Source organism: Lynx canadensis, chromosome A1 (assembly GCF_007474595.2).
Source record: "Lynx canadensis isolate LIC74 chromosome A1, mLynCan4.pri.v2, whole genome shotgun sequence".
Lineage (NCBI taxonomy): Eukaryota > Metazoa > Chordata > Mammalia > Carnivora > Felidae > Lynx > Lynx canadensis.
The window spans coordinates 177,545,273-177,570,251 of NC_044303.2; the positions used below are offsets into that span (position 1 = coordinate 177,545,273).

Below are 24,979 nucleotides of genomic sequence, written 5' to 3' on the forward strand. Positions count from 1 at the left end.
GTGAATTCTTCCGGCACAGAAAAATAATCCCACATGGAAACACAGAAATTCAGGAAGGGAACAAGAGCACCAGAAATTGAAAATGAGTGAGTAAATCTAAATGAGTATTTACCGTATACGACACTAAAAATAACGTCATATGAGGACTCTAGCTGCAGGTGCCCTCAGAACTCACCAGGAGCTACCAAGGGAAAGATCTGCTGCCGCTGGGAGGAGGGAGAAGAAACCGTGTCATATTTAACCGCATTTTTCCAGCGTTGTAGTCAGAGTGAGTGCTGCTAGCTACTGTAACGACTCTTGGAATATCAGAACTCTTTGCCAATGCCATGGTAATTGGTAGCATTCAAGACCTGGTGCTCTGTCAGATCAGCCGAGTTCCTGAGTGACCGCACAAAAAGACAAAGGACCCTTCCCTTTGCCCAAGGTAAGAGCCAGAGGTCTTTACCTGCGCCCTGGGAGGGAGGGGTTTTGTTCTCCTCTCCCAATAGCATAAAGCTTTTGCTTTGAAGGCGGTTGCTTTTGCACTTCTGGGGAACTAGTGGAGGCCTTATACTCCTCTCCTGGCAGCCACCATTAAATATTGCAACAACATGAGTGAAAAGAAGCCAGACTTAAAAGAGCACATACTGGGGGCGCCTGGGTGGCTCAGTAGGTTAAGCGTTCGACTCTTGGTTTCAGCCCAGGTCACAATCTCACGGTTCGTGATACGGAGCCCCGAACGGGGCTCCATGCTGACAGCACGGAGCCTGCTTGGGATTCTCTCTCTCCCTTTCTCTGCCTTCTCTTGCTCATGCACCGTCTGTCCCTCTCTCTCAAAATAAACAAATTAATTTAAAAAAGAATATGATTCCACTTAGATGATAAATTAGGAAAGGCAATTCCAATATATGGTGGCAGAAAACATTAGCTGTTGCTGGGGCCAGGAGTGTGAATGGGGATTGCCTGGTGAAGAAGCAGAAGGAATTTTCTCAGATGATGGACAAGTTCTGTACCTTGACTCTGGTGACAGTTACATGGGCATATACATTTGTCAGAACTCCTAGAACTGTGTGCTCACAATGGGTGCATTTTTCTTGAATGTAAATTAAACCTCAATAAAGTTGATTTTTAAAAATTACAAAAATTAGACACAAATAATTCAATCACATCAGTATTAAGCATATTTGCTCAATAGAAGACACTGTTTACAAAGTTAATGGATGATAAATCAGAGAGATATTTGCAATGTCTAAACCGAATAATAAACTGCCATCAAAAAGTGAGACAAGGGGGCGCCTGGGTGGCTCAGTCGGTTAAGCGGCCGACTTCGGCTCGGGTCATGATCTTGCGGTCTGTGGGTTCGGGCCCTGCATCGGGCTCTGGGCTGACAGCTCAGAGCCTGGAACCTGCTTCCGATTCTGTGTCTGCCTCTCTCTGACCCTCCCCCGTTCATGCTCTGTCTCTCTCTGTCTCAAAATAAATAAACATTTAAAAAAAAAAAAAGTGAGACAAGAGGGGCACCTGGCTACTGGTAGAGCATGCAATTCTTGATCTTGGAGTTGTAAGTTCGAGCTCCATGGCAGGTGTAGAGATTACTTAAAAATAAAATCTTAAGGGCACCTGGGTGGCTCAGTTGGTTAAGCATCCGACTTCCGTTCGAGCTGTCAGCACAGAGCCTGCTTCAGATCCTCTACTCCCCTCTCTCTCTTCCCCTCCCCTGCTCGTGTTCACTCTGTCTCTCTCTCAAAAATAAATAAATGTTAAAAAATGTAAAAAATAAAATAAAATCTTACAAAAAATTCAGGAATACTAGCAGTGAAACTGACAAATCACTTAAGTAGTAATTAGTAAAATATATTGTGCAAACACCAAAAATACAGTTCTCAGACCAGGAACACTCAAACCAAAACATGGAATGAGGTTCAGGAGTATATTGTTAAAAAGCAGTTTATATAGTGAGAAAGTAGTGACTATTTCCCACAGTGATTTGTTATTAGAATATTCTTAAATGATAAGGAAATGGTCAGTTGGTTACCACCTATCAACCTTGGGAAACAGTTCAACTTTTGCTTGTGATTTCCAGAGGCATATGCAAGAAATGACCCAGGTCAAGTTAGTCTTGCAAAATAAGCTAAATTAAGCTTTATTTGTATGACTAAAATGGTTTTGTCTGCTGAAGAATTTTCAAGCAAGCCTGGTCTCCATTTGTTTTTTATTTTAACATTATCTTGATTTTAAAACCAGATAAAGGCAGCACAAGAAAAGTATAGACCCATTTGACTTGTGAGCATAGATACAAAAATCCTAAATATAAGATTTGCCAGGCAAAATACTTACTTTCCGGGAATGCAAGAATATTTTAATCAATGAAATTCACCATTTTTTTTATTTATTTATTTTTTAACATTTATTTATTTTTGAGACAGAGAGAGACAGAGCATGAGCAGGGGAGGGGCAGAGAGAGAGGGAGACACAGAATCTGAAACAGGTTCCAGGCTCTGAGCTGTCAGCCCAGAGCCTGATGCAGGGCTCGAACTCACGGACCACGAGATCATGACCTGAGCCGAAGTCGACGCCCAACCGACTGAGCCAACCAGGCGCCCCAGTGAAATTCACCATGTTTATAGGCTAGGGGAGAAAAATCATATGATTAACTATATGATTGACATATGATAAATGCATAAAAATATTTGCTAACGTTCTACTTTATAGATGATATAAAAACGATATGCTATGATAAAAAAAATTTTAGCAAATTAGGAATAGCAGGAAGCTTCTTTTTGTGTAAAAATCATTTGCCACCATGCTTTCACAAATATCATACCTGGAGGAGACACTTTAAACCCTTTTCCATTAAATGTTGGACCAAGACAAAAATTCCCATCTTCGCTGTTACTGTGTAACTAACATATGGCTAGAGCCCCTAGCAAATGCTATAGGAAAGGACAAGAAATAGGAAATGTAAAGACTTGTAGTAGAAGCTGTACAAAGCCCCGTGACATCTCTCAACTTAGGGGTGTTTTCTTGTCCCTCAAGGAGGGCATGCTGGAAGTGCTGCCCAAGGGAGCAGCCCTTGGCCAAGGACAGATGGGGCTTGGGGGAAAACTTCCCATTTCCTTGCCTCTTGGGTGAGTCGACTCTGAAGTGTGTTGTGTCTTGGGTTCCAGAATTCCCCAGTGGGATTTAGCCCCAGGTGGCTGCAGTAGTAATCAGCTCCAAAGTGCATCTTCTTTCTTTCTTTTTTTTTTTTTTTACAAGTTCATTTGGAGAGAGTGGGGGAGGAGACAGAGAGAGAGAGAGAGAGAGAGAGAGAGAGAGAGAGAATCGCAAGCAGGCTCTGTGCTGTTAGCTTGAAGCTCGATGCAGGGCTTGAACTCATGAACTGTGAGACCATGGCCTGTGCTGAAGTCGAGTGCTTAACTGACAGAGCCACCCAGGCGCCCCAAAGTCCATCTTTTACTGGCTTCATGCCTCCCATTCCCTACTGGTGCCTCCTGGCATCACCTCCCAAATAAACTACTTGTACCCAAATCCTGATCCTTCCGTCTGGGGGAATCCAACCTAAGAATGGTGTCAAATGCTTTTTCTATGTTGTGACTGTGATTTTCTTTTTTCCTTTGTCAGTGCAATGTCTTACATCGATAACGGTCTGATGTAAGACCGTTCTTGTACTCCTGGATAAACCTTTCTTGGTCATGATGTTTTTATTCACCTATGGTTTCATCTGGCTAGTAATTTATTTTTCTCTCATTTAATTCATAAGTGAAAATAGCCTATAATTTTCTTTTACTGTCCTTATCTAGTTGTGGTCAATCTTATTTCATAAAATGAGTAGAATTCCTTTTTTTCCTATCTTCTTAAAAAATGTATATGAAGAGACGCCTGGGTGGCTCAGTGGGTGAAGTGTTGGACTTTGGCTCTGGTCATGATCTCACGGTCCGTGAGTTCAAGCCCTGTGCTGGGCTCTGTGCTGACAGCTCAGAGCCTGGAGCCTGCTTTGGATTCTGTGTCTCCATTTCTCTCTGCTTGCACTCTGTCTCTCTCTCTCTTTCTCTCTCTCTCTCAAAAAAATAAAAAAAAATGTATACAAACAGAGAAAACAAAACAAAAAAAAGAATACGTATAGGGGGAAATCATTTGTCGTGCTACATAACCTGATGTCTTTCGGTAGGTACAGACTTTTGATTTTTTATTTCCTTTATTGGCTATTAGTTTATTTAGGCATTTGTTTCTTATTCAAATTATGTATATTTATAGGGCACCCGGGTGGCTCAGTCAGTTAAGTGTCCGACTCTTGATTTCCACTCAGGTCCTGATCTCACAGTTTGTGAGACAGAGCCCTGGGTTGGGCCCTGCACTGACAGCTCAGAGTCTGCTTGGGATTCTCTCTCCTCCTCTCTCTCTGCCTCTCCCCTGCACTCTCTTTCTCAAAAAAAACATAGGGGCACCCAGGTGGCTCAGTCGGTTGGGCGGCTGACTTCGGCTCAGGTCATGATCTCGTGGTCTGTGAGTTCGAGCCCCGCGTCGGGCTCTGTGCAGACAGCTCAGAGCCTGGAGCCTGTTTCGGATTCTGTGTCTCCCTCTCTCTCTGACCCTCCCCTATTCATGCTCTGTCTCTCCCTGTCTCAAAAATAAATAAAAGCATTTAAAAAAATTAAAAAATAAATAAACATTAAAACAAGAAATTATGTATCTTTACACATCATTTATATATTACTTTATATCATTTCTATTTTCTTGCACATGATTACCAATTTCATGTAGATTACAATTTATTTATGTTGGAGCGCCTGATTGGCTCCGTCAAGGAGCATGCGACTCCATCACGAGGTCGTGAGTTTGAGCCCCATGTTGGGTGAGGAGACCACTTAATTTTTTTTTAATGTATTCACATAAATTTGTTTAAAATATCATTTTGTGATTTAAAAACCTTTACGGTACCCAATATTATATCTTTTTTCCTTGTCTCCGGTGAATATTTTTCCTCTCTTTAAAATTTTTTTTTGACTAGTCTACTAGTTACTTCTGAAATGTTCCTCTAGTTTTGTTGAACCTGTTTGATTTCTTACAACCTTATTGAAGTACAGTTTACATGTCGTAATATTCATCCATTTCAAGTGTACAATTCAGTGATATTTATTTATTTAATTAATTTCTTTTGAGAGAGAGAAAGAGAAGAGAGAGGGGCAGAGGGAGAGGGAGAGGGAGCGAATCCTAGGCAGGCTCTGTGCTGTCAGTGCACAGCCTGACACGGGGCTTGATCTCAGAAACTGTGAGATCATGACCTGAGCACAAACCAAGAGTCAGATGTTTAACCGACTGAGCCACCCAGGCGCCCCTCAATTCAGTGATTTTTAGAAAATTTACTGAGTTGTGACATCATCACCATAATCTTATTTATTTATTCCTAGAGAGAGAGTGCATGAATGTGGGAGAGGGAGAGTGGGGGAGAGAGAGAGAGAGAGAGAGAGAGAGAGAGAGAGAGAGAGAGAGAATTTTGAGCAGGCTCCACACTCAGCCTGGAGCCTAACTCCGGGCTTGATCCCATGACCTTCGGATCACGACCTGAGCTGAAGTCGAGTCCGACTCTCAACTGACCCACCCACATGCCCATATACTCCAACTTTAGAATATTTTCATCACCCTAGTAAGGTTCTTCATGTCTATTTACAGTTAATCCCCATTTCATAGCAACATTAATCTATTTTCTGTCTCTGTGAGTTTGCCTTTTCTAGATATTTCATGAAAATAGAACCTTAAAATATGTGGTCTTTTGCCTCTTCCAGACATTTCGTATCAGCGAAATCATATGTGTTCTTTTGGGTTGGGCTTCTTTCACTTAATGCATTTGGATGAACCTCTCCATTTTTGTTTCTCATTTCATTCTTTCTGGAGTGATCACAGAGCCAGTCACAGAGCCCTGGGTTGGTGCACCTGGGTTGGTGCAGGCCTGGGGATGAGCTAAGGCTTGGACCTCTCATCCCCTCAGACCTACAGCTTCTGCAAAGTCACAATCTCCACTTCCCAGTGGGAAAGACTTGTTTGTCCCTCACCCTCTTCGTGGAATTGGTCAAATGGACAGAAACTAATGAAAGACCCGCCTTTCAGCTTGTTTGGGGAGGTTGAAACATTGGCTTTCTCAGTGAGAATTTTCCTTCTTTTAGTGGCAAAGACCCTCTACAGTTCTAACTGCTCGGGAAGGTGTTGGAACCTTTCAAACCTCTTGGCAACCTTTACTCAGGGAACGTGTTGTGCAGACCACCACCAGCATCCCAGGCTTCTTTAGTTAGTTTTCCAAACTAAGAACTACACTTCATATTTGCACCCTGCTCAAGAAGAGGTGAAAACATCTCAATATTGGCATTCTCTGTAGGGGTGGGGATTCCCAGAGAGTGACATTCCCTGAAATGCTATTTGATTATGAGGTAGATTTATAATCCAGTCTGCCTATCAGCATGCTTTATTTGGAAATGTAATATAAAAAATAAAGTGGCCAGGTTTTTTGTTTTTTTTTACTAGCAAAATGGGTTTATACAAGAATATAAGAAAATCACAATTCAGGACATGCACACTAAGGCAAAACCATAGGCAAATACAACAGACGAAGGAAAATAACTTTATTTTATGGAGAAGGAGAAAGTTGGAGAGAATTGTTTGGAAGGAAATCCCATCAGAGAAAAGCAAGAGTTTGGGGTGATAATGGTTTTCCATTGACTGAGTTACCAGGGTAGTCAATTTCTTCCCCAAGATGCAATATGCATCTTTCCCTGTTGGGCCCTGTAATTGATGGTTTTCCTGTTGAATATTCTTACGTTGGGGTTTGCAATTGACAATTTTTCTGTAATTGACATCAAGTGCTGCCAGATCCCCCTTCTAGCCTCAGGACTCCGCTCTAGTGAGGTTTCTTTTTATCAATTTTCACAGAACTACCTTGTAGATTAGATAAAAGTATCATTGTCCCAGTGACAGCGAACAGTAGCTGGTACAGTGGCAGTGGAGCGTGTCAAACAGGCAGGATCAAAGATGATGGTGGTCAAAGCAAACTTCAGTTCTATCTGTAATGAGCTCATTTTTTAAAATTGGGAAATTAAGACTAAGAAAGTTTTTACTTAATATGCATATATACCTTAAGATCCATCATAAAGCATGTGATAATTAAGTTCTTTCCCCCAGCCCTCTAATGCTGACCGGTTTGTGGATCCTGTTCGGGAAGAGCCCTGGGAAGCAGGAAACCAGCGAGGAAGCCCAGGCCTCCGGGGACTGCCGGCGGCCGCAAGGGGCGCAGCATTTCGTGCACTAGGAGGCAGCACCACGCCGAGGAAACCGCACTGGATCCGCCAACGGGATGTGCAGCCTGGGGCTGGTGCCTTTGCCCGCCGGGAGTCCTCACTTGAAAAGTGGGCGCGAGCAGAGCAGGCTTGCGGAGTAGTTGCGGGACAGATTAAGTGATTAATGATGCCTTTCACCTTCTGGCCTTTGGACAACAAATCAGTGGGCGTTCGCGAAAGCCAATTTGCTTCCCCTCTCGCCCCCACAGACATTTTGAGAGCCACGCGGCGTGGCTGGCCTCGCAGACCCGGGCCGGTCCTGCGGAAGGATGCCCTAAGCTCTGTTAAAGCCCAGCCCGCGAGCGGCGCGCAGGGGACTACAGTTTCCAGAGTGCCCTGCGGCGACGGGGCGGAGCCGGGGAGCCCCGCAGCCAATTAAGGGGTCTTCGGGCGTTGCCGGGGAGCGGCAGGTGGAGCCGGGCGTGGGTGGGGCGCAGGGGCAGGTCACAAGAACGCGTCCCGAGCCCGGGGGGGAGCGCGGCGAGAACTGGGAGGGAAGGAGGGAGGAGGAAGGGGAGGGACGAGGTGGGGGAGGGGACGAGGAGCCTGAGCGGTTCGGGTGCTCCGCGCGCGCAGCCGGGGCGCACTTGACGGGGACGGGCTGCGGGGAAGGGCGGGTTGGGGGAGAACCCCCGAGCGCCGCGGCGTCCTCCAGCCCCTCCTCCTCGCGGCCGCCGGAGCCACAGCCTGAGCCCGAGCCGGAGCCGGCGCCACCTCGCCCCCCGGCGCGCGCCCCAGCCATGGCTTTCGCCAATTTTCGTCGCATCCTGCGCCTGTCTACCTTCGAGAAGAGAAAGTCCCGCGAATATGAGCACGTCCGCCGGGACGTGGACCCCAACGAAGTGTGGGAGATCGTGGGCGACTGGGCGACGGCGCCTTCGGAAAGGTTTACAAGGTGAGGGCGCTGGGGATGGGTGGCCCCGGGCGCGTGGACCGGGTCCGGAAGGAAGGGGCGCGGGGCCGGATCAGCCCTGGCCCGGCTCATAAGGGCGCAGAGGGGCTGCCGGCCCTGAACTCGGGGTTCCGCGCTTCGGTCCTGGTGACCCTGTTCTTTGGGGAGACCCTCCTTCAGCCCGGCTGGTCCCTCCGTGCTGGGCGCCCCCTCTGGTCACGGCCGCTGCCCCCAGCTCGTTTCTGAGTACTTCCTGTGCGTCCGGCACCGCGCTCGGCGCTGCAGGGGGAGACAAAGGGGCGCTTATAGGACCTTGGCATCCGAGACGAGGCATCCGCCGTAAAACGGATTCTAGGCATACTTTGTAAGGCACCAGATGCTGTGAGAATGCCGAGGCGTGGAGACCGAGAAACTTCTGCCGTGTCTGGAAGAGTTGGGATCGGTGGAGCTGGGGACACACCTGAACTTGAGCCAGAGCCAGGAAAGGAGGTGGCCCTAGAGTGAGGTGTTAGGTTGGAAAGAAGGGGAGGTCAGGGCTCTGTGAATATTAGGCTGCAGGGATTGGATTTGATGGTGTGTGAGTCACAGCCGGGGAGCCTTCCAGTTTGCAGTCAGTCACCTTTCCCCTAGAGGAATAAGGGGGCAGAGAGCTTTTGTGGAGGGATGGGTGGGGCAGAGCTGATTAATTCTAGACACGTTTGCAGCAGGTCATTGTCTGGTTCCTGCTCCTGTGAACCAAGTCTGAGTTGCTGAGTTGTACTGGAGACCCAAACACATAGGGCTTGACTCCACCCTTCTCGCCACCCCCCCCCCCCATCTCCTTTCCCTGAAGCTTTACTGAGAGAATCCCCAGTTGCTGTGTACTCCAGGAGGGGTCTTCCTTCCTAATGCACCATCACCGTCCTTGGGGGCTCCAGTTAGCTTGTACCCCACTCTGACCCCAGGATTGCCCTTTCAGGAGGCTGGCCCACAGAGGGGGCTTCTCCAGACCCACCTGCTCAGGACTTGCTCTCTGCCCTGCAAGTGGTCTAGAGCCCAGTTACCAAAGTGTAGTCCCTGGCATTAGCATCACCTGGGAGCTTGTTAAAATGCAGACTTGCAGGTCCCGCCCCAGCCTGCTCAATTAGAGCCTGCATTTTAACCAGATGCTCAGGTGATTGCTAAGCGCACTGAGTTTGAGAAGCACTGCGCTAGGGGCAGTTTTGAGGCCATTCAGGCCCACTGGGTGCCTGTGTTGTTACCTCACCACCTCTCCTCAGAGCCCGCACTTCCTGTTACAGGGTGGAACCCCCACTGGAGCAGAGGTCCTGTGGTTGGAGAAGCAGGCCTCTGTGTCACTCACACCCGTGGCTTTCTGGCTGCCTTGATTTGCTGCCCTTCTCTGCTTGAGGGCTCTGCTGTCTTTGAGGACAGCCAGCACATTCTTAACTTGGCACATCTTCTTTACCTTCTCACAGCTGCGTCTTCCTCCTGGTGGCCCCAGGAAACTGCCCTCAGCCTTGCAGCAATCTTCCTGGACATGCTGCCTTCTCCAGTGGGAGCCTGCTCTCCAGATGTGCCCTGACCACCACGAGGGCAGCTGGACCCTTGGTCAGCTTACCACATCCTTTTTGTCAGAAGATGCAGTTGGGTTTTTAGCTCACACTGTTGGGTCTCACTGATGTTTCTTGTCTGTTAGGGCTGGCTTTCAATCGCAGTCTTGTCCCCCTCTCCCAGTGTATCCTGGCTCCATATGGATCATTTCTTTCAAACCTAAATGCAGAACTTTGCTTTATACTGGTTAAGATTTCCCCTGTCAGTTTCACTTGTCATTTCCGCCTGCTTTAGCCCTGTAAAACGCCCTTGCTACTCTGGAAGTTTCATGCAGAGGAGTGCATCTGATCACAAGTGCTTTGTCTCCTGGTATCTCCAGAGTAAGGGGACCCTTTTAAGTGAATCTAGTTCCCCAAGCTGTGAGCTGCCTCACACCATCTCGGAACCCCTGATTTTCTCATAATTAAGACAAGGGAGAGCTAGGCCAAGAGAGCTGTGTGATGGTGATACTCGTGGACAATTTATTAGGTCACCTGCTTGGGCTTAGGGTGGACCCGCTGATCTAACCTGACCTCATGTGTGTGTGGGGATACTGATACTGGGCCCTGGGAGAAGAAGGGACTAGAAAAGGGCTCTGAGCTTCAGTTTAACACTTGCCTTAGTTACAGCTAAGGAAGACCCATCCTGGATGGGAGATCCCTGTCACCCAGGCTTCCTATTCTGAAGTACTGCTTGCTCGGTCCCTTGACGTTGACGTTGAAGCAGGTATTGCTTTACGAAAGACTCTAATTAGGGACCATAACTCTTTCCCACTTCATTGTTCTCTGGCGTGGCCGCCATGGCAGCAAAGGCCGGAAGGTCCATCTAGGTTTTATGGCTGGGCCCAGGACTTAACGTTTTGACACAGTGCCTGGGGAACTAGCTGGCTGTGAACTGGGGAAGTAATGGCACCGTCTCATCTTTCTGTCTTAGAAGGAAACAGGTTCTCCTGGCTCCCACGTGGTGAAGACCTTCCGAGGACTTCCCTGGCCTATGACGCCTTAGGGATCCCAATTTGTCAGATGCGTGTCAGGACAAGACTGATTACAGGTTTCCTGATGAGTCTTGCAGAAGCTCAAAGCCTAAAACATTAGCAGTCTCAGATAGGGAGCCCCTTTGCCCCTTCTCCTGATAAACCGACATTGGCCTCAGGAGAGAGAGGAGGGTTGGATAATTTGGGCGGAGTCAGGGTCCTTCTCACCTAGTCCTTGGGGGATGCAAATGGATTTCAAAAGAAAATCATTTCTAGCTTATTACTAGGTACAAAGCAAATGTTACCATATATATGGTTTCAAATTTCTTATATCATTTCAAAATTCTTTTTTTTTCTTAATTTATTTTTAAACGTTTATTCAGTTTTGATTAATCAGAGAGATAATAATTAAATCAGAGAGATACCATGAGCCGGGGAGGGGCAGACAGAAGCAGAGAGGGGAGGAAGACACAGAATCGAAGCAGGTCCAGGCTCTGAGCTGTCAGCACAGAGCCTGATGTGGGGCTCGAACCCATGAACCGTGAGATCATGACCTGAGCCGAAATCGGCTGCCCAGCCAACTGAGCCACCCAGGCGTCCCCATTTCAAAATTCTTCTTAAAAAATCATCTTTATTCTGAAGACAAGGTAGAAAGGGGAGGGAGTGTTTGATGTCCTATTGTAGAACGAAGCTGCCTTTAAGCAGGTTGTGGTTGCTGTTATAGAGGCAGGATGGTACTCGTGTGCTGAGCACAGAGTGAGCAAACATCAAGAGTTGGGGGGGTGCCTGGATGGCTCAGTTGGTTGAGCGGCAGATCTTGGTTTTGGCTCAGATCATGATCTCACAGTTTGTGGGTTTGTGAGTTCAAGCCTCATGTTGGACTCCCCACTGACAACACCAGAGCCTGCTTGAGATTCTCTCTCTCTCCTTTTCTCTCTGCCCCTCTCCTGTGCATGCTCTCTGTTAAAATAAAAATAACTTTTCTTTTTTTAATTGTTTATTTTTGAGAGAGAGAGAGTGAGAGAGAGAGTGAGAGTGTGTGTGTGAGCGGGGGAGGTCCAGAGGAGGGGGAGACACAGAATCTGAAGCAGGTTCCAGGCTCTGAGCTGTCAGCATAGAGCCTGACACGGGGCTCAAACTCATGAACCTCGAGATTGTGACCTGAGCCGAAGTCAGAGGCTCAACTGACCCGGCCACCCAGGTGCCCCTCAAAATAAAATAAACTTTAAGAGTTGACTTAGCAGTCTGAGATTATTTTTCTGCCTTTTTTTTTCTTTTTAAAGATTTTATTTTTAAGTAACCTCTACCCCCAATGTGGGACTCAAACTCACAGCCCTGACACCAGGAGTCACATGCTCCACTGACTGAACCAGCCAGGCGCCCCATTTTTCTGCTTCTTAAAAAAACACTATTTTGGTTCTGATCTTATGCTGCTTGTGAGCTGTTAAAAGCCTTATGATTTTGCAAAGAACGTTTTTTTTTTCTGTAGGTAAAAGAAAAACACCATCCTAATAATCCCATCCATTGCTTTTGACATTTGATGTATTTCCTTACAGACTTTATCAGCTTTTATGGTGAGAAAAATGTTTTAATGCAGGGTTGGAATCATACAATCACATCATACCTACAGTGTTGTATACTGTCTTTCGTTCCTAAAACATCTTTCTGTATTATTCTAAATGCTTCCTACATACTTTCTGTGATGGCTCAGTACTGCCTTGCTCTTAATCTTACTGGATATTTAACTTTTTTTTTTTAATTAAATGATTTTTTTAAAAAACGATTAAATGCTTATTAAGTGCTGTGTGCTGTGTTAAGCACTGTACATAATATAGTCAGTTCTGCTGTAATGTAAATAAGCGTTCCTAAAAAATTTGGAGCTGTGCAAAATCAGTAAAGAATGGACGCCTTATAAGACATGCTGCTAAGGGCAGCGCTTAAAAAATGGAGGCAGGAGCCCATAAAAAAAAAAAAAGGAAGCTAAGAACCCCGTGGTACAGTTGTACACAAGTTTTGCAGATAAGAAATACAAACATACTACAATAAATATAGCACTGTGTGGTGAAAAAGAGCTGCCGGGTGCTGTGGCCGTGGGTGCGTTAGGGCAGGTGAAGCCGTGGGAGGAGGGTTATCTGAAATCTGGCACTAGGTGGGACCCCAGATGTGGAGGGCTGTGGCCCAGAGGCCGCTGACAGATGTTTGAGGTGCATGCCTGTGTGTTGTGGGCATTTCTTTGCAGCTTGGTTTGGGTGGATGCAGTTTTCCGTGTTCACCTAGTGTTTCTGGCAGACAAAACTGCCCGTGAGCAAATTCACATTTAAGCGTCTTGATGAAATTGTTCCGTAATATATCAGTAGTCTTGGGACCGAGTTGGCGTGTCCAAAGTGAGCATTATGGCTGAGCTGTACGTTGATGATGAGTTTTGCTGGTAAAGCTCTTTTGTGTTTTAAATCCTTTTTCAGGCTAGACTCCCAGAAGGGCTTTACTGGGTTGAAGGGTATGCCTATTTGAGGATGATTTTTAAAAGAAAATGAGAGAAGTTAGTAGAGGCTTCCTTTTGCCCCTTGCTCTCGCCAAGGGCCAATCCTCGAGTTCTCTGGGGCCTTGGAAAGGCCTGCCCTCCTTGGGGACCTCAGGTGCCCTTGGACCCAGAGAGCCATTGTTAACCCTCACCCTTCAAGTGCCATATCCTGCCCTGCGATTTCAGATGACAAAGCCGACAAAGGGGACGTTTGGTGAGGTGGGAGCCAGCTGTCAGGCCTTCCGCCCCTCCCGGCCAGAGTCATGCTTTCACCTCCTCTCCTGCCCTTAGTTTTAAGGCCCGGTTTCCCCTCTGGGGCTGCCGAGGGCTTGGCCTGTACGCCTCCCCTCTCCTCCTCCGGAAAGAGATCTGCCCCCAGGCAGTAACCTTATTTCCGCTCAGCCTAGTGTTTCTAAATAGAAGTCCATGCTATTGTGAGTGTGTTCCTGGCTCGATCCTAAACTCAAGTGGCCCTAGCTTCCTGGGGTGTTGCCCACCCTTGGGGGTGGGGTGGCGGGGGTGGGGGTGTCTCTTGAGCAGCTGATTTAGCCCTGAGACCTTTTCTGGCTGGCTCCAGAGCAGGCCCTGGCGATGTGAGCTAAACAGCTAACCAGATCCCCACCCCCACTTCCATCTGGGTCCCCTGACCTCTGGAGGTTACCCAGACCAGGGGACAACCGCAGGGACTGCCACCCCAAAGCCCCCAGAAAATAGCCCTGTGCCAGCTGCCGCTTAGGGCAGTACAGCAGGGTGATTAAGGGAAGAAGTTTGAGGGTCAGCACGATCTGGGTTTCCACCTGAGCCGGTGACCTCCCACTCTGAGCCTCGGGCTCTTGTCTGTAAATGAAGGTGATAAGTCAGAGGATAGGAGGGCCAAGGTGCTTGTAGCTCCTGATCCCCACCAGGAAGTGGGCAGGAAAGGAAGATACTTTGTTATTGTTGATGCTCTTGGTATCACAAAGAGAAGGTCCTGGCCAGTTACTGCTGTTTAACTGGGGACCAGGAAGAAATACGTTCGTGTTTGTAGTGACACAGAACCAGCGTGAGTTCGCTCCTTGGTGAGTCACAGGTACAGGTGGAGTTGTCCCGCAAAAACTCGTGGCAAATAAGCACATCACGGGGAATAACTTCCAAAGCCGTGACTCCCGGAGCAAGGGTGAATGGGCTCCTTTTATTTAGGGTTGGGATGAATAGTTAGAAAGGGGAGCCTCGGCCCCAGGTAGAAGCCGGCATAAAGTCGGGCATGTACCTGGAGGAAACATACCGATAAGTATATTCTGAGTCACGTAAATGAGGCTTGTGCTCCTTGGGCGGAGATTATAGCTTTCTAATGAGGAACGGTAACTGTCAGTCATTCCACAGGTCCCTCCGTGGTCCATCTGTGCAGGTGTGGTTGGGGGTTGAGCTCAAAATGGTCCGGGGGGTCTGGGCCGGCGGAGTTTGTCCTGGCCGTCCTTCTTGCTTGAGGGGTAGTTTCGATTTCCTTCGAGGATGCTGTGTCCATCGCGCCTTTTGCCCGAGTTAAGAGATAGTTGGAAAGAGGAGCCTGAGGAAAAAGGTGGGACAAAGGTCTGTGGGAACAAGCGGTGAGCAGTACAGGACAGGTCTTGGGGGTCTAGCTGGTGACAGTAGCTTGGCTCTTATGCCAGGGCTCGCCACCTCGGCACTGTTGACATTTTGGGCAGGAATCCTTTGTTGTAGGGGCTGTCCGTGCATTATTGGGTGTTAGCAGCATCCTTCACTTCCACTCGTTAGAAGTGCCACCAGGGCCAGCACCAACCTCCCCTCGGCCCCCCTAGTTGTGACGGCCCGAAATGTCTCCAGACGTTGCCGCCTGCTCTCTGGGGAGCAGAATTGCTCTAGTTGGGCACCACTGCCTCATTGGAGTGAACTGGCTCGATTCAGTATGGCAAACAGTATTTATTCGTGTCTGCGGGTCAGGTCCCTGAGTGTAGGATGGGAGACTCAGGCCTTGCAGCCAGGTGGACCAGCTTTCGAATCCTGGCTGTCCCACTTAGCAGCTGTGCGATCTGAGCCTCAGTTTTCTCATGTGTACAGTGGGGCTGAGACTAGGACTCACCCCCCACGAAGGGCACAGCAGTTGGCTCAGAGGAGGTGCTGCGTGGTGCCAGCAGCCTCCTCTGCTGCTTGGGGGGGGAGGACACGGGGTTCTGCTGGGGAAAGTGGAGAAAGGGGAAGGCTTCCACCAGGCAGGGCAGGTGGGGTGGTGATAGCAAGCTGGAGAGAAGGAAGCCTGGGCCAGGAGAGAGGTCAGATAGTGAGGCCTGAGGTTGCCAGCCTGCACACTGATTTGTGTGGCTCCCACGGTGGCTGAACCAAATTTGAAGCGATTGCCAGCATTTTGAAATCATGTGTCACATAAAAGCCCCCCTTCCCTCTGGCTACCACCAATCTGTTCTCTGTATTTATGAGTCTGTTTTTGGTTGCTTTGTTTGCTTTTTTTCCCTAGATTCCACATATAAGTGAAATCATATGGCACTGGTCTTTCTCTGACTTACTTCACTTAGCATTATACTCTCTGGGTCCATCCATGATGTCCCAGATGACAAGATCTCATTTCTTTTTATGGCTGATTAATAGTAACATATAAAGTCTTCTTTATCCATTTATCTACCACTGGACACACGAGTTGCTTCCATATCTTGGCTATTGTAAATAATGCTGCAGCAAACATCGAGGTGCATATGTCTTTTTGAATTCGTGTTTTCACTTTCTTTGGGTAAATACCCGTAGTAGAAATACTGGATTGTGCGGTATTTCTATTTTTACGTTTTTGAGGAACCTCTGTCCTGTTTTCCACAGTAGCTTCAGCCGTTTGCCTTCCCGCCGGCAGTGCATGAGGGTCCCTTTTTCTGCACATCCTCACCAACACTTGTTTCTTGTTTTTGATACTAGTCATTCTGAGTGTGAGGTGGTATCATTGTGGTTTTGATTTGCATTTTCCTGATGATCAGTGACGGTGAGCGTCTTTTCATGTGTCTATTGGCCAGCAGTTTTTTGTTTGTTGGTTCTTATTTTTCAATTCACATCCAAGTTAGTTAGCATATAGTGCAATGTTGATTTCAGGAGTAGAATCTAGCGATTCATCCCCTACGTAGAACTCCCAGTGCTCGTCCCAACAAGTGTCCTCCTCAATGCCCATCACCCATTTAGCCCATCCCCCCACCCACAAGCCCTCCAGTAACCCTCAGTTTGTTCTTTGTATTTAGGAGCCTCTTATGTTTTGTCCCCCTTCCTGTTTTTATGTTATTTTGCTGGTGGCCACCAGTTTAATAGTATATTCTATTTAACCCAATATATCCAAAGTATCATTTCAGGATATAATCAATATAGAATAAAAGAGATATTTAATATTCTTATTCCATATTAAGTCTTTACAATTGGTTTGTGTTTTGTGTTTCCAGCACCTCTCAATCTGGGCTAGCCACATTTCAGGGGCTCAGTAGTGACATGTGACCGCTGTTCGGTACAGTGCAGATCTGGCCTCTGATGTTTACCAACACCTTGTGCCTTCCTCCTGGGCCCCTCTACACATTTCTGTTGCCGCCTCAAGTCCAGTGGTCAGTGGGTTTGGGAGCTGGGCATGGCCGGAGGGGCTGACTAGGGCAGGGCCAGATCAAGAATACTATTTGGGGGCCCAGTCAAGAAGGCCTCGAATGCCAAGCTGAGGAATTTGGTTGTGTTGGTTTTGAGCTCAGCTAATGTCCTGCCTGCCCTGTGTCCAGGGCCTGACCAGATCAGCCTCACGCAGTGTTAGATTGGAGCTAGTTTTGGATGGTCACCAGAGGAAGGGAGTTGGGGGATGTCAGAGCCAGGGTTCCTGGCTGCCCAAGGCTGGGGTAGCCATTAATGAGTGAAGGCTGGGACAGAGTGGCCACACCCTGCTGGCTGGAGCAGGTGGGGGTAAGAGGAAAGGCCAGAGCTGTGGTTGGGGCCCAAGTCAGAGCCCAGGGAGAAGCACTGATGGAAGGCATCCAGTCTAAGAATGAGATTGTACCATGGGTGGGAGGCATGGAAGATTCTAGAGAGCAAGGGATGGTAGTTAGGAAGAGGCAAGAAGTTAGAGGGGATGAGGTGGGAAGGGAAACTCACATTTGCCCGGGATCAGAGATGGCGTAGGAACTTGGATGAGTTTCTGGAGTTACAGCCTGGCTCGCTGCCACTTGCGGTGATCCTGAGAGAAGTACTTACCCGCGTGCCTCTGTGTCTTTAGCTGCAAAACGGCACTGGGAGTAGTACTGCTGCAGGGTGGTTGGAGAGTGAAATAACCCAAGTGGTAAACCACTTGGCCCAGGACCTTGGAAAAGCTCAAATCCAGGGTAGCCATTGGAATTATTAATTGAGCACTTCCCGTGTGCCAGGCACTGTGGGTTCCAAGGTGAACAAGATAAATGAGTGGGGAGTTGCTCTTCTTATCTGTTCATCGTTGATGCTTCTGCCAACCTCGGGAAGGGCAAGGATTAGTTAGCATCCTCTCTCCGCACCTGACGAAGCAGAGGCCCAGAGAGGTACCTGGATGGACTTGCTTCGGTTCACACCGCTTCTCCGTGGCAAGGCTGGGACTTGAACCTAGATGTCTCTGGCTAGGAGCCTGAGCCTTTTCTACTGTACAATATGGAGGGAAAGACGAGGGGGCTTAGTGTGAGGAGAGATTCCCGGGCCACCTCAGTGTGGTGTCTCCTTGTGGCCTTGGCGTTTCTGTGCCCAGCGACCCTCCTTCTGACCCTCCTCCCTAGGCCTGACTCAACCTTAGCTGGGTCTGGGCCCCGAGATGGGGGCGGTGGCCTCTCACATGCAGAGGAAGTGGTGACTAGTGTAGGCAGGGCTCAGGCTCACAGAGGAAGTGGCGGGGGAAGCTGGGTGCTCCTGGCCTCCTCCTGGGGCTCTGGTGGGTGTGGGCGTGCTGGTGCCACAGCATCCTAAGGTTCTGGGTGCCCCTGAGTGCTGCCAGCAGGGTAGGGAGGCATGTTACTCCGAAGAGCTTCTTCCTCCCTTCCCCTTTCTCCCCACCCCCCTTCTCCCTCCTCCCCTGCACTCACCTTCCTCTTCACTCACTCTTTTCTCTCTTCCCCTTTCTCTCTGCTTTCCCCTTTGCTACACTTTTTTTTTTTTCCTTCCTTTCCCCATAGCTTGCTTATTTTGTTTTCTCACTAACAGGCAATACCAGAACCAGAATTGAGGCCCTGAGACTCCAGAGGATTAACCACTGTGCTAGTGACTATAGCGTTAACTGTAGCCAGCCTCTGTCCGGTGGGGGAGGGGCCACTGAGAGGAGTTGAAGGAAGGACATCCCTTTTCTGTCTCAGGACCTTTGCACTTGCTGCTGTCTCTGCCTCCCACTCTCTTCCCACTACTCTGTGCAACCAGGGCTCCTTCTCATCCTCTGGGTCTCGATTGACACGTCGCTTCTCAGGCCTGCTCTGACTACCCCTCCCTGGCCATGGTGACAGTTCCCTGCTGATTTCTTTCGGAGCTCCAGCCACAGACTGGGTTTCTTTTGCATGTTGTTGTTTTTTTCTTTCCTCTCTGGAAGATGTAAGGTCCCCGCAGGCAGGGAGTTCTCCATTTTTTTTGTGGCCAACATAGTAGATGCTCATAGCAGATGCTTAGTTAATTTCTCCTGTGTGAATGAACAACGAATGAGTAAATGCTAGCTCTAGCTTCTTCTCTGTAGGCAGGCCCAGCACTGTGCTAGTGAGTGTAGGCACAGGGATCCCTGCTGAGCTTTCTCCTAGTTTCCCTGCCTCCTTGCTGTGTGACTTTGGGAAAGTCGCCTCACCTCTCTGAGCCTCAGCATCTTGAGCTGTAAAATGAGGATCGAGATAGCGCTTCCCTTAGAAAACTTAATAGAAGATGGAGACCTGGCCAGTCCTTACCATCCATAGTGCTCAGAATGGAGGGAGAAGTAAATGCCGTCGTGGTGCTGATGATTATTCCTGCTGGTTGACCAGCACACCTGGCTCCTGAGGGTTGGCAGGCAGAGTCCCTGGAGGCCCCTGGTCCGCCTCCCCTTTCTGGTCATGCAGGAGGCTGCTTCTTACATAGAAGTTGGTGTTTCGGGTTCCCGGGGGTCAGCCGGAAGCTTCTTGCTCTCCTGCCCAAGAACGTGATAAAGAGGCTCCACCCAGCCTTTGGGAAGCTCGCTCCCTGCCTGCTCCGTTGGGTCCAGGGTGGCCGCTCTGGGTGGCGAAAGAGCAACATTCATGCCCCAGAGGGCACGCCTGCCTTTGCCCTCCTTCCTGGAAAGCTCCGGCCTGTTCTGTCTGGGAGCCCAGGCCCAATTCTTGGCCCCTGAGGCTGTTGCCACCATCAAAGCTGGCTTTGTCACCCTGAGGCAATGACCCCATCGGAGCTGGCCTGCTTCCCTGTTTGGCCTGGAGATTCTTTCTACCTTTGTTTTGCCGCTTCGTGGGCTCTGGTCCCCTGGCTCTTATTCAAGCCTCCTCCTCCCTCGAGTGCCCTACCCCCACCCCGCTTCGAGGTGACAGGAAACCCACTGCTGCTTCTGTTGGCCAAGGAGGGAGCGGGGGACTGGTGCCTACAGTAATGAGGAACCGGTGCCGGCTCTGGCCGAGGCTCTGCTCTGTCTGTAGACCATCTGAGGCCGACAAGGTGAACCTCAGAAGGCCTGTGGAGGACCTCCCACCTCCCACGGGAGCCCCGCCTCCGAGGCTCCTACTTGGTGGTGCAGGAGTCCCGGCTCGGCCATTGTCGTCTTTTTGCTGTGTGACTTTAGGCGAGTGACGTTACCGCTCTTCTGAGCCTCGGTGTCCTTTTCTGCAAAATGGGGATAATACCGTTCCTCTCACAAGTGGGATGTAATTCTTGTCCCGCACCATGGAATACCGGCAGGAGGTATTCCCAAATGCTCACGGCAGTTTTTGGGAGTATCGGTGTGTGTGTGTGTGTGTGTGTGTTTTTTTTTTTAACTGAAGTATAATTCACGTACATGTAATGTAATGTAATTAATGTTACTAGTTTCATCTCGTGGTGATTCGACAGGTCTGTGTCTTTACCACCTGCAGTCTTATGAGGCCAGTACCCAAGGACACGCAGCCAGGATACAGCAGGACTGGCCTACGCCTCGCTTCACATATTTATTACATCTCGTGTCAGCCAGGGCGTGGGGAGGGCTATCAGCCTGCACGACCGTGAGGCATGAAGCGGCCCAGCCATTTGGAGAGCTGTCTGGCATCTCGTGATGGAGTCTCGGGCCCCTGGATGCAGCACCATGTGACGGCGTGGAGTGGCCTGACCATATGTCCGACCCGTCATGGCCTTGCCCTTTAGCGGAGCAGTCTGCAGCTATTGGAGCTGATGCCGCGCGGCAGAGTGTCCTGTGACCACAGGGCCGATCGTGACGCCTTGTTAAATGGCATGACCGTCACCGCGTACAATACACGAGCATACTGGTCAGTGAAATGAAAATGACAAGTCAGTGTGTACAGTTTAACCCCACTTTTATAAGGTATGGGAGAACATATCCGTGGAGAGAGAGAATAGTGAAACATTTGTGGGGTGCTCACTTCGGGCCAGCCCTGCCCCGAGCGTCGGTCACATATTAATTAGCTCAATGAATGCCCACAACAGCCCGCGAGGCAGGAACTGCTTAGCAAAAGGAGGAGAGTGAGGGACAGAGAGGCCACATAAGTCCCCTGGGGTCACACAGCTGGGAAATGTTAGGGTGGGTTCAGCCACAGCAGGCACAGGCAAGAGGTGCTACAAAGTGCTACAGGCAGTTTTCTCTGGGATTATGGGTGTTTTTCTTTAACTGAAGTATAAGTAATGCACAGTGTTCTATTACGTGGACCATGTAACGATTCAGTAGTTCAGTGTAAAACTCCGTGCTCACCACGGTCAGCGGTTGCCATCTGTCCCCAAACAACATTATCACAATATCATTGACTACATCCCCTATACTGTAATTTTTATCTCCGTGACTTTTATAACTGGATGTTTGTACCTCTTAATCCCCTTTATTTCACCATCCCCCACCCACCTCCCCTCTGGCAACAACCAGTTCTCTGTATTTAAGAGTCTGTTGGTTCATTTGTGTGTTTTTTAGATTCCTTATAAAAGTGAAATCATAAGGTGTTTGTCTTTCCATCTCATTTTGTTTCACTTAGCGTGATACCTTCTAGGTCTGCTCAAGGGATTATGGGTGGTTTGATTGTCTTCTTTGTAATAATACATTTTGAAGACTCTTTTGTTTTTTAATGTTAATTTTGGGGGGGGGGGAGCAGAGAGAGAGATTGAGAATCCCAAGCAGGGGCTCGAACTCACAAACTGTGAGATCATGACCTGGGCTGAAATCAAGAGTTCGATGCTCAAACCGACTAAGGCAGCCCTGGAGAAAGGTGCTTCCTTCTTCCCTCCCTCCTCTCTGCTCTTGACCCTGTGCCGCCCTCCTGCTGTGACTCAGCACCCATTCCTCTGCGGGCCCTCCACTGGCTCCAGGGGGCTTGGGAGAGGTGGGAGCAGCGTCTCTACATCACCTTTCTCACCCCCTTTATCAGCACTAGGTGAGGTTGGATCCCCATCGCTTCTGAAGAGCTGAGATCTGAAGGCTCCCACATCCCTGGCCTAGTTGGACAGCTTGCCCGGGTTTTCTGTCAAGGCCACGGTGCGATATCTTTTAGGCTAATCCTGTTGGGTTTTGGTTTTTTATTTGCTAGCCCAGAAGGATTTGGAGCCTCAGGCATTCCCTGCTGTGTCAGGATGGCTCGCCAGACGTCTCTTCCCACCCCCCCACCCCCTGGGAGAGAGTATTAAATGGCCGTCTTTGGAAGCCATACCACTCCTCTGCTTTGTGCTTCACAATCTTTGCCATCCTTAAGTGTCACTTGTTCTGAAACTTGGCACTCTCGTTCGTCCTGAGCTGAAACTTGGCCCAGCGATTATTGATAGGGAAGTGGTTTCTCTCCACTTGGCAGGACTCAGTTAAGTGTGTATATCCTGCTCAGTCAGAGGCTTGGGCTTCCCCAAGGTAGAGAGGAGACAGCTTTCAAAACCAGAGAACAGCTAGAGATTCAGGAATATAAATACGTTGAGGAGGAAAGGGACTTCTCGTCACTTCCTTTCCATCCTTAGGCGGAGGGCATCGTTTCTTTTTTTGCACGGAGATGCAAATGCCAATTCAGCCATCCACCCATAACTTAAAAATACGTAGTGTGTGCTATGGCTGAACATGGTGGCGGATATATTGGCGAACAAGCTAAACATGCTTTTAGGCTTTTGAAAGTGAAACATACACGGTCCTAAGCGAGGAACGTGACAGCCAGTAGTTAACCCATTAACCCATGGTGGTTTATAAACTTTCCCGTGTGTCTCTGGAATTGTCCACATCTCTGCCGGGAAACTGAAGTCTGGTTCCTTGCCTTCCTGAAGGGCGCTTAGCTGGTAAGTAGTAGAGTCGGGATTTGAACCCAGCTCCTGTGCTTTTTCCATGCCACAAATCATTTGATGGAAATTTGCTCATTTCTAAGTTTGCCAAGATGGGGACATGGGTGGAATGGAGTAGGGTAGGTGCCTGTAGAAAAAACTTTCTTGGCTACAATATGAAGGGAAGGAGAGAGTCTGGTGTTCACAGAAGCCAACAGTGTAGCTCAGGGTGCCTGGGTGGCTCAGTCAAGCATCTGACTCTTGATTTCGGCTCACGTCATGATCTCAGGGTTTGTGAGTTTGAGCCCTGCGTCAGGCTCTGTACTGACAGCACAGAGTCTGCTTGGGATTTTCCCCTTCTCTCCCTTTCTCTGCCCTTCCCCTGCTTGCTCATGCGTGCGTATGCACGCGTGCAAGCTCTCTCTCTCTCTCTCAAATAAATAAACTTAAAAAAAAACAAACAAAACAGGCTCTAGTGCCTTTTGGAAAAAAAGATTTGATGATTGTTTACTGTCTAGTCATACTTTTCATTCCTTTCTTCCTGTCCCACACACACCTGTTCTCCCATCCACCCATTCGTAGTCCTGCTTGCTCACTCTCCTGTCCGTCCATCCTGCCACACGCCCATCCTTCCATGTAGCCCTCTCTCCCTCCCTCTCTTCCACCTACCCATCCACCCACCTTCCTTTTCATGCACCTGTCCATCCAGCTCCCCGTCCACTACCCACCTGCCCATCTGCCTACCCATTCTCTCATCTTCCCATTTACTCACCCTCCCGGACTCCTATCCACTAGATATTCTGTGCCAGGCTCTGAGTTAGACATGGGCTTAGCCTTTCAGAGCTCACAACGAAGTCAGAGAGAGAATCTTGGAACACCAATGCCTGGGGTACCAGGAGGTCTGTGAAGAAAGCCCTAATAAGGTGTGAAATGGTAGTAGGGGAGTTGGGGTTCTGAGAGCACTTCAGGGAACAGGCCGTGGAGTTAGACTTTGTGGGATAAACACACGTATGGGGAAGGCACTCCAGCGGGGGGAAGAAACGCGTGGAAGTAGGAAGCAGGAGGGCACTGGCCATAGCAGGGGGTGCATGTGGAGGAGTACTGGACTCCCAGAAAAGTAGAAGGGGTAAATCACCCGGGCTCCGTGTCCCAGGCCGGGGAGTTTGAGCTTTGCATCAGCAGCAGGGAGCCATTGAAGTTTGCCCCCAACGGGTTTCTGGCTGAAGGGAGTGAAGGAAGAGAAGGGGAAGGAGGATGGGCACACGTAGAAACTGGGTGGGAACCCCTGGAGATACTTCCTCTGGGGGGCTCCTGAAGGGGAAAAGCACTGGGCAGAAGGCTGGGCCTGCGTCGAGTCCTGACCTCACTTCCTAGCCGCATGACCTGGGACAGGGCCTTCATTTTTTCTTAACAGGGGCAGACAGAACAGCTGCCTACCTCGTGGACCTATGCCGGACCCTGGTGAGGGGATGCTATCCCGCCTCAAGAGATCTCAGGAGGTCTTGGCCGGCCTTCTTCCTGAGGCCCACAAGACCCAAGTGTCCGGAAGGCTGGGCTGTGGAACACAGACTCCCCTCCTCGACTGACTCATGCCTGCCAGCCAGGGGTGTTAGTGGAATCTGAACCCAAGGCCACACTGGCTCTGTGTCTGGTGCCCTCAGGCCACCCTGCTTGGATTTATGTTGGGCTCCTTCCCCTGCATGTGGCCCGTCCTGCTGTGACCTTGTGGGGCCAGATTTCCTCCCTCCATAATAGAGTGGAAGCCTTTCCCGTGATTGGTAACAGACCTCACCACACAAAGATAAAATGTTTTCGGGCAGGGACACCACAGCTGTGTATCGTAGGACACAGACCAGGCTCCTTCTTGGTTCCAGCGGCCTGACCCATATTTGACACATGCCTGGCACAGCCATCCAGAATCCAGAGGGCGGGGAAAATAGAAACCTTTAGCCTTGTACTCCATTCTCTGGCTCTGACCCACATGCCTAGGCTGTTCATCTGACAGGTCAGCTGGGAGCCTTCCTTCACGCCTGCCTTCCGGCCAGGTTGCTAGGAGACCGGACTCCCTAACGATCACCACCTGAGGTTCTACCCACTCTTTGCACTTGAGACCTTTGTTTCTTCCTCGACAAAGAAAACATGTTTCTGAGGCTGGGTCTGGAACATGGGAGTGAGTTTCAGATGCTCCCTCACCTTTATGAGAAAGTATTTTCTGCCAGGTTCAGCCTTATGTTCAAAGCTGCTTCCTAGAACTTTTTGCAGTGATAGGAACATTGTTTCCTCTCTTCAGTGTGGCTGGTCGCTGCCATATT

The 24,979-nt window shown here is 49.2% G+C and overlaps 1 protein-coding gene across 1 annotated transcript in view; it reads left to right on the forward strand.

Moving 5' to 3' along the window:
• Positions 1-8,047: 8,047 nt before the first annotated feature.
• The window catches only part of STK10 (serine/threonine kinase 10), a 116,214-nt gene continuing 99,282 nt past the window's right edge, over positions 8,048-24,979 (forward strand). The window contains 2 exon segments of the mRNA XM_030327625.1: positions 8,048-8,165; positions 8,168-8,202. Of these exon segments, the coding sequence (XP_030183485.1) occupies positions 8,048-8,165; positions 8,168-8,202 (153 nt within the window).